Below are 10,303 nucleotides of genomic sequence, written 5' to 3'. Positions count from 1 at the left end.
CTGTTTTGACATGTAGCGGCTTTAACAAGTGAAACAAATTCGGTAAGAATCTATCATAATGGTTCAACATTCCCAGATATGCTTTCAATTCTGTCACGTTTGTCGGACTTTATCGATCGCTTAAAATTTACTCTCTACTTCATAGAATCCCAAAGAAACAATTTCTTCGGCCATAAACACACACTTCTGTTTCTTTAACCGAATTCCTATTCTCTTAAATCTAGAGATAACCTCAGAAAGAGCATTTAGATTTATGTAGATAAAATGTTACATATATAAATAAAGACACTTCGAGTTTTCGTTAGAGGTATTATTAACGTTATAAAAAATTTCTTTTTTCATGTATCAAGAAGAGCAGAAAATCGGAAAAAAATAATTTCAAATGTGTTACTCTGACACTGTACGCACACAAATTATGCAAACATCGGACTTTTTATCTGATGAAAATAGATGTAAATCGTGTTTGATATTAATGTTCTGACTAAAACATCCTACGAACTTTCGATTATACACTTACAATTGCATTTCTCATTAGAAATTTCAAAATTAGCACGGAAGTACTGAAAATTGCACATTTTTGACAATGACCCATATAACATTTATTAGAAAAAAACCATGAACAAAGTATGACCGATACATCCTATGGACGTCATGGTAATATAGACGTCACGTCCTGCACCGGTTTTAGTGACATCAGACGACCTTCCATTGTCACTTCGACTTACTCATTTACAATTTTGAAAAGCATGGTGAGTCTTGCATTTTTCGCCTATGTTCCAGATATCTTCATTCTGATGTGATTTAGCATCTTGCTTACACTCGAGTGATTATCATTGTTATGATGACGCCGGCGTTTGTCCAACACATATCTGCTCGTTGACCATCTATAGTCGGTCAATCTCTGTTTTATTTTAAGGATTCCATGCTTGACTGGCATATTCTGTAATTATACAGGTCTACAATTATTTTATATGCATTTTCCTTTACATAAGAAGAGTCTATATTTGGGATTTCGTTTTAGGAAGCCATTTGTTCTATTGGCTTTGTAAAAATGGCCATTGCATTTCAGTTCGGATGTAAAAGTTCAGCCTATTTGGCGATTATGTTCTCCTATCCTTACCAGCCAATGACTTAAATTAGCTATTGTTGTAGCATTTTCTCTGGTGGATAACATCTACCGTATGCATAGATTACCTTAGCTGTATTTGGCAAAACGTTAAGAATATTTGGTCCTCAATGCTCTTCAACTTCCTACTTTATTTGGCATTTTAACATTTTGTGAATCGAGTGTCACTGGTGAGTCTTTCGTAGACGAAACGCGTGTCTGGCATAAATATAAAATTTGAAATCTGGTATCTATGATGATTTTATTTAGTTGTCTTGAAATTGACAATGTTACCACATCTACTTATTTTGATATAAACTTAATGCTAAGTTGTGACATCTCGGCAGAACTAAAATGGTCTGACAGTCACACCAACAAAATATATTGACCTGAACTATATGCTATGTAGGTTCCTCTACAAAAAACCTACGCAAATATAATATAATATTATATGGCTCAAGTTTATATTTCTAACGGTCTATACCAAACTACTAAATATAAGTTTTCTGAAAATACAAAGTGGTGTGTCAATGCAAGATAAATAGGTCTATTTTGTTAATTTTAAAGATTAGATAATAAATGGACATATGATTTCTGCATAAGGAAGATATACTTTTTGACCCTTGCAATATTTACAGAAAAAGATAATTTCTTATTTAGTTTAATAACAATAATTCTAACTAACAGGTAAGTCAATACAAAAAGACAATAATTTCGAATGCTGTTTAGGGATCAATAATGCAATCTAAAGTACGTTTTGTTTCTGAAAAGTTTGAATACTTAAAATATTTCAATTTGAGTTCATAAATTAAAATGCGTCGCATATGGAAAATAAAAGTAGATAAAGTCATTTATTGTTTGATTGTATATCTGGTTTAAGGTTACTCAGTATAGAATGGGGTATCTGTATCTCAAACAAAATCTTTGACGTTGCTTTTCCATCCAGTTTAAAACATTCCCAGTTTGAATTATGTTTCCAAAAGAGAAAAAAAAGAAAGATTCTGATTCCTCGATCAGTATTTCCAGTCGTCTACGCTGAAACTCTCCTGGGTTGAGATTGGATAATATTTCCCGTTATCCGATGTAATATTCTGAATATATCACCCAGCTTTGTAAATCAGACAGTGCACCCCTTCTCTTGTGAGCGAGTTATGAACGTTTTGATGTTGAACGAATAGAAACAAGATTTAAATAAACTCATCATAGATACCAGGACTAAATTTTGTATATACGCCAGACGCGCTTTTCGTCTACAAAAGACTCATCAGTGACGCGCGAATCGAAAAAAAGTTAAAAAGGCCAAACAAAGTACGAAGTTAAACACGTCAAAATGATACGGAGGGCAAGATTTGTCAATCTAGCACTTGCCGCTATGAACCACCCCGTAAATATGCTTTTTCATTTCGTTCAAATAATCGTTTTCTTGTTTTCTTCATGACATTAATTCAAGTATATACAAATAGACTTTATCTTGTAGAACGCTTTAAATTATGTCAATGCAAAATTTCATTGACACATTAAAAAAGAGAATTTAAATGGAATCATTAAGAAAAATTAAATAAAAAATCTAAAACACAGCGAAAATATATTAAAAATTTGAAAGTGTAACCATCAAGCGCATGTGATCTGTAAATTCGTTTAAATTACTAGCTGTCTGATCGGGATTGTCATGATAAGACAGATGTTGGAAGAGTGCAATATTTTTTAACTTCTCGTAAACCAAACGACAATCTCTTTCGTAAATAAAAAAAACCCAAATTCATGACATGTTGTTATGAACCCCCCTTTTTCCCCCTTTTTTAAATGACAAATTTTCCATTAGCTGTCGTTTTCTCAAGGTCAGTCAGTTCAAAACCTCCGAACTTATCTATGTTTATCTGATCTCTTCCGAATTTGCAAATTGACGTTTAGCAACAATAAATATACATGCGTTAACTTTGATTTCATTATTTATCTCGGACAGCCTTTGAAGTAGTATTACTGTGAAAAACTCCCATGTAAACTTTTTAAAATATTATGACATAATAGATATACATTTTATTTAGAGTACAATGTCAGAACAGAAGTGTGATCCTTGCTCAAGGGATGAAGTGGAAACCTGTGCCACGACTTGGTGCACTGACTGCGAAGAAGCGCTATGCGCCGATTGTACGAGGGCACACCGTCGCAACAAACTGAGCTTATCTCATGTTTTATTAGATACTAAAGAAATCAGTTCATTACCAGAATCTACCATCACAACTCAAACGTTCTGTGACACCCACTGCGACATTCTACTGGAGTTTTATTGTCAGTCCCACAGCAAGACATGTTGTCGTTCTTGTATGGTGGAAGCACATCGAAACTGTGACAATGTAATACCTTTGAGCGAAGCTTCAAAAAATATAAAATCTTCCCCTATTATTGAAGAATTATCTGCAGAAATAGAAAATATTATTAGTACAGTCGATAAATTGCTACAAAATGGAAACGGAAACTTGAGAGAGATTGAAAACCAAGAAAGGGAAATCTTAGATAGTTTATCGAAAGCGAAAAAACAAGCAACCGACACTTTCGATAAAGCAGAAAAATCTTTGATGAATGATCTTGCGAAAGAGAAGAAAGTTATTGAAGAAAAGGTAAAAGCTCAGGATGCAACTATGATACAAATAAACAAGTCAACCGAGGTTAGTGACCAGGAACTCAAATTTGTTGAACGTTATGCATCCGATGTCCAAGGATATCTTCAACTAAGAAAAGTGAAGCAGGATCTCCACACAAAAGCAGATGAATTAGACACATCAATTTCTAAGATAACTAAAATGTCAATGAAGTACGACAATGCAACAGATTGGTGCGTCAAGTCTCTTGGCAGCGTCAGCGTAGAAGTGTTACCATGTCCTATTGTGTATAATACTGTATATCAGACGTCAATACCAGAAGTTTCCAAGTCTGCGCCTCCTCCTCCAGCTCGAGTGACAAAAGAACAAACAATTTTGGATCCTGGTAAATAGTAAAATATATGTTAAAGAATAATAAATATAAAAGGCCATTTCCATTAAGAAACTGCATATACTAGTATAGATTGAATAAGCTAGTGATTGATTCTGTGACTTCATTTTAGTTTGATGCTGATAAACCTGTTTGTGTTTAGCTGCTTTTTGTCCCAAAATGTATATTATGAATCTTCTAGTAACACTTGTCATGTAACGTCAAATTCTAATTCGGTAAATAGATATGTATATTTTATGTATCAAATGATGGTGTGAAAATTAAAATGCTGACAGAAAGTATTACTAATATTATGATACGAAGACATCAATTTTTAAAATAATATCTATGGGATACTATTAACCTTAATTTCCAGAAGAAATTACTGTTGGCGTACTAGAAATACCTGTCGCATCAATAAGGAAAGGACTAAAAATCAAAAGTGGACAATTTGCTGACCTATGGAAAGGTAAGAAGTTCGGTTAACTTTTAAAGTGAAAGGGAACTTTGTTGTTCAAATTAGGCAGGTAGGGTTCAGTGACCAGCTGTACTTTGATTTTTGTCGAGCCTTCGACTTTAGTAAAAAAAAAAAGCGAGACTAAGCGATCCTACATTCCGTCGTCGTCGTCGTCGGCGGCGGCGGCGTCCACAAATATTCACTCTGTGGTTAAAGTTTTTGAAAATTTAATAACTTTCTTAAACTATACTGGATTTCTACCAAACTTGGACAGAAGCTTGTTTATGATCATAAGACAGTATCAAGAAGTAAATTTTGTAAAAATGAAATTCATTTTTTTTTGTATTTTATTAACCGGATTTTGTGACAAAAATGTCGGTTATTGATTTGGGGATGCTCGGCGGGCGGCAATAAAATGTTGTCCGTGCATTAACTCATGAACCGTTCAACCAAAGCTTTTCAAATTTTAATATGTTGTTACTGACAACTAACTGAAGGTCAAGTTTAATAATGGCGATTTTGACTTTTACAGTTCAGGAGTTATGGTTCTTGAAAGATTGAAAAATGGCGTTTCCAGTCGTGTCCGTGCATTTTCGCATGAACTGTTTTACCAAAGCTTCCCAAATTTTAATATGTTGTTACTGGTGACAAAATGGAGGTCAAGTTCAATAATGACAATTTTGACTTTTACTGTTCAGGAGTTATGGTTCTTGAAAGATTGAAAAATGGTGTTTCCAGTCATGTCCGTGCATTTTCTCATGAACCATTCAACCAAAGCTTTTCAAATTCTAATATGTTGTTATTGATGACAAAATAGAGGTCAAGTTCAATAATGATGATTTTGACTTTTACCGTTCAGTAGTTATGGTTCTTGAAAGATCGTAAAATGGTGTTTCCATCCACGTTGTTGCATTTACTCACGAACCATTCAATCTAAGCTTTTCAAATTTTAATATGTTGATACTGATGACAAAATAGAGGTCAAATTTGATATTGATGATTTTCACTTTTACCAATCATCAGTAATAGTTCTTGTGATATTGCCAGGACACAAATAAATGCTAATAAATCCGGTTTGCTGTCGTTGTGACAGCCTCTTGTTTATAAATGGACTTAGTTTTTCTGCGGGGAAACATTATATTCACTCTGTGGTTAAAGTTTTTAAAATTTGAATATCTTTCTTAAACTATTAATACTGGATTTCTAACAAACTTAGACTGAAGCTTGTTTATGATCATAAGATAGTATCCAGAAGTAAAGTTTGCAAAAATAAAATTCCATTTTTTCTGTATTTTACTTATAAATGGACTTAGGTTTTTTGCCTGGATACAACACATTCACTCTGTGGTTAAATTTTTAAAAAAATAACAACTTTCTTATACTATTTTAAATGTGTACCAAACTTGGACAAAAGCTTGTTTATGATCAAAAGCTAGTATCTAGAAAAGAAATAGTGTTATTATTTGGTACCTGTATCTGTATTTTACTTATAAATGGACTTAGTGTTTCTTCCAGTTAACATTACATACAGTCTGCAGTTAATGTTTTTTAAAATATTTATTCGATTCATAAACTATTAAAAGATAGTATCAAGAGGAATATTTTTATTGATTGTTTTCTCATTTTTGTTGAGCCTGGGAGTTACAGCAAAAGTAGGCGAGACACTGGGTTCCGCGGAACCCTTATGAATTTTTTTAATTGAAACAAAAACCAGCCATGTTGTAAGATATCTGTCTGGATTCAACAGCATGGAATATTTGCCACTGCATTTGATATTTGTAACATTCAAAAGGATCGCATCGTTATCATGGTTATCTTTCTAAACTTTAAGTACATGCGACGTGTTGGCACTTCACTATATATCATTAACACATGTAACATCTGTTTAAGGAAAATATTTAAAATAAAACTATAGAGATCACAGATATCCTGCGTGCAGTAACTAAGAGATCATGGTTGTGTTTATCTAGCAGCGTTCTGTGAAAGTATGATGAATTAATTTTGCCAGAGTTCGAGAGGGTAGTGAAAATGAATGATTTTTTTTTTTAAATTGCTTCTGTCAAATTGTCAAAAACTTCCCCCTAAAGTATCAACCAATTTTAAATAGTCGTTGTTCATTGATCACGAGGATTACATAGATTTTCTCGAAACCATTTGAACTTAACCCGTCTTCAGTGGTCTGACATATTCCATTAAGAATTTGATCGGTTTAAGAAAGAGATCTTCAAACATTTTTCAACAATCAGTTACTAAATCTTTCAAACGACAAAAGTGAAACGACGAAAATGAATCTGTTTTAAATGGTCCGAAACATTCAATTAACGTTTCAATACATTCCAAAAAGCGGTTCTCTATCTAACGTAAGTAAACCATAAGTGTGATTGATTAGCGGTCGGACGAACAAACATACGGATTTATATACTAGTATATCCCCGGATATGTCGAAGTCATGTTTTTTTACGTTACGCAGCTTTCTCATTCTCATAACTCGCAAACTACATCAATAGGACGTCAACAATAGTGAGTTTCACATAACACAAACCATTTCTGAAAGCGTCCTTAATTTGCACTGTTTTATATATATTCTCTTCTGTATTAACTTTTTTTTATTTTCTTCAAAGGTACATGGGCGTCTGTAAAAGTAGGACGATCCAAGGAGGTTGTCGTAAAAATTGCAAAGGACGGCGAAGCGGCCGTTACACACTTAAAATCACAGATTGACATCCTAGCTACATGTAATCATACAAACATAATCACCCTCTATGGAATTTGTGTTGGACCACCATATTCTATGGTGATGGAATTTATGACGCAAGGAAACTTATCGCAGTTTCTAGGGAAAATGGATAGGCAGTCACACTATATATCAGAAAGACTCGAAGAACTTGCCTCAATTGCAGTACAGGTAAAACCAATCTTAATTTATACGTATTTCTATGCATTTGAATTTGATACTTATTAATTTAGCTAATTCAACCAATCATACGTCATATACCCATACACTAGTACTTAATTATTCATATTATCCGCTATATTTTTGCCCCCCCCCCCCCCCCCCCCCCGCCCCGAGTTGTTATAACTGCTTCAATTTATAAATTAATATCTCGTTTTGTCTATGAAGCGTATATTTTTATATTGTCCTTTTTATTCGAAATAACAATGAGCTTAAAGATTGAGAAAATGTTATTTTTAAAGTTTTGTTAAACATTTGTATTTTTACGGAAACTGTAATTTCGTACTGTTCTTTAAACTACGAAACAAATCAATAAAATTAGTGAAATCAGTAAAAGCAGATTGCGAGATTCAAGATACAATTACAAATATTTAAACAAGACAGTAAAGTTTAATTGTAGAACCTTTTAATGAAACATATTATTCATACATGCTATAATGACGTGTCTCAAACGTATCTGTAGCGCTTTAAACGCGCGTGTAGTAGCGTATGTATAACGTACGTGTAGCGTACATGTATACGCTAGACACGCTTGAGCTGGATGAAAATTTGTATTAGTTTGAGACACGTGTAGGGCACGTTGTATAGGCTTCGAGATCGTTCGACTTGAACTAAAACGCATGCGGGTGTGTTTGTAACAAACACCCCATAATAGAACGTTTGTCCAAGGTACGATCGGGACGCGTTTCAAATACGTTCAAGAAACTTTTTTCCTTCGTAGCGCATTCCATCTACGTTAGACAAACGCCAGACATACACAACCATACGTTTCTTGAACGCCCGATACGTCGGAGCTATACGCTGATGTGTGACGCCGGTATTATAACGCGTGTTTATGACTAAGATAATTTCAAACAGATTAGACTAATACACCAAATCAATTAGAAATGTTTTCGTTTAAAATTACACCCATTTCGATATTTGTCTTGTATGAATATTGAACATGTGTCCTTGCGATGTATTCATCATTTCTTTTCTTTATAACAGCTGCAGTGTGTACTATCTTCATGTCTAAGATCTAACAATACTTTTTGATTACAGGTGTGTAATGGCATGGAATATCTTAATTCTAAAAGAATTGTCCATACAGATCTTTCCGCAAAAAACGTGTTGATTGCTGATGGAATAATAGCTAAAATCACTGGGTTCGGAATGGCCAAAATTCTAAGCAATGGAGATACACTAAAAATGGGTAATTGTTTTCTTATAAAACCTTTCACTTAAATGAAAGAAGCGAAATGTATAACCTCAAACCGTGGTGACATGGTAAATATAATTGTGCTCACTTTAATAGGTCTTCTTCTAACCATTGCAAAAATAGGGAGTACATCTGACTGTGCATGAAGTACAAGTACACAATTACCAACTGTGGGCAGTCAATCCGATGACTTCGCATGTCAAGAGGTGCCACGCTTTTTATATGTAAACGATTTTTAATACAATATATTAATGCATTTCTTCTATCTTTTTATTTGATTTAGATATAGCCTTTCCTGTACCTATTAAATGGACAGCACCGGAAGTTCTTCTTGACAAAACAATATCCATAATGTCTGACGTCTGGTCATTTGGAATATTAATGGTTGAAATAATGATGCTTGGAAAGGAACCATATCCTGGTAGGTGAACAAATGAACTGTTGATAAAGTCATATATTTTAATGTATTTGTTGTTGTTGTGTATTTATTTCAACTTACAAACATACGAGTCGTAGCTATTTTGTTTGTAGAAACATTTTACTACCGTATGCATCGATTACCGTAACCACAACTTCTTGAAATTGTTGTTAGTTTAAACATATGTTATTATCTGAATAAACAATAAGATTGGATACATTTTATAACAACTTCAAAAGAATATTCTCCAAATAAGTACAATATACTTTCAAGATGACAGCAACTATGGAATTCAGTTCAACATTAGAAATATATACAACATATTTTATGTTTAAACAGTAAAAGTAGAGTTGGATACGAGTATTTTTTTTAAGATACATCAATTTTTTTAATGAAAGAATCGTTTTTTATGGCGTATATCACATTTATGGTTACTCAATGCTCAGCAGCTTTGTTCTTTACTTGCATAACCTTTAAACCTTTTTATGCAAGCGTCACTATAAATACACTAATGAGTCTTTTGTTGACGAAACCGGCGGCGCGACTGGCCTACAAAATTGTGAGCCTAATATCTATGGTGAGTTTATTTAACACAAAAAGCTATTTTATTTATTATTTTGACAGGAATAAAGAAACAAGACCTTATCCCTATGATGAAATCTGGTTATCGACATCCTCAACCTGAAGATTGTTCAGATTTGATTTATGATATTTTACTGCGGTGTTGGAATGAGAATCCCGACGAACGACCAACTTTTGATTTCCTTTACAATTTTTTCGACACAGTTGAAGTAATTAATGACGAAGACATAGGAAGCGACGATGTAATGTCAGTTACTAGTAACGAAGAGGAAAATGCATCAAACAGACTTAGCGATCTACACGAAGACATACTCCCTACACAACGTAGCAAAAGTAAGAAAAAACAACAACCGAAAGACAAAGAAAAATGCACTATATCATAAAGATATGTAAGGACAGACTTTGTAGTTTGAAAGTCTATGAGAAATAATGACAGAAAAAGACAGAAAGAGATGATAAAGATTGAGGGCGTTCATTTTTTATATTTTTAAAATATCATTAATGTAAAACAAATGTTAAATTTGATATTCTCGAAGGCTCTAAGATAACTTAAACCAAAAAAAATCGTTTTGAGTCCAATGGTATAAAATACATGAAAGTATTTATAAGATTTTATTAAA

General features: G+C 33.3%; 1 protein-coding gene across 1 annotated transcript; it reads left to right on the top strand.

Annotated features, from left to right (window-relative positions):
* Positions 1–697: 697 nt before the first annotated feature.
* On the top strand, positions 698–10,078 carry LOC134705938 (fibroblast growth factor receptor 3-like). Its single transcript, XM_063564651.1, has 7 exons — positions 698–749; positions 3,151–4,090; positions 4,452–4,544; positions 7,154–7,437; positions 8,527–8,677; positions 8,967–9,104; positions 9,726–10,078. The coding sequence occupies exons 1-7, from the start codon at positions 747–749 to the stop codon at positions 10,064–10,066; spliced, it is 1,950 nt and encodes a 649-aa protein (XP_063420721.1). The 5' UTR covers positions 698–746; the 3' UTR covers positions 10,067–10,078.
* The last annotated feature ends 225 nt before the right edge of the window (positions 10,079–10,303 follow it).

This window comes from Mytilus trossulus, chromosome 2 (assembly GCF_036588685.1).
Source record: "Mytilus trossulus isolate FHL-02 chromosome 2, PNRI_Mtr1.1.1.hap1, whole genome shotgun sequence".
Classification (NCBI taxonomy): Eukaryota; Metazoa; Mollusca; class Bivalvia; order Mytilida; family Mytilidae; genus Mytilus; species Mytilus trossulus.
This window is presented reverse-complemented; position numbering and strand designations above follow the sequence as displayed.

What these genes read in the sequence shown, in the direction of transcription:
- LOC134705938 (XM_063564651.1), top strand. An exon ending in ACAAACAATTTTGGATCCTG is followed by an intron (nt 4,091 to 4,451) that starts GTAAATAGTAAA and finishes CTTAATTTCCAG; the next exon opens with AAGAAATTACTGTTGGCGTA. An exon ending in ATTTGCTGACCTATGGAAAG is followed by an intron (nt 4,545 to 7,153) that starts GTAAGAAGTTCG and finishes TTTTCTTCAAAG; the next exon opens with GTACATGGGCGTCTGTAAAA.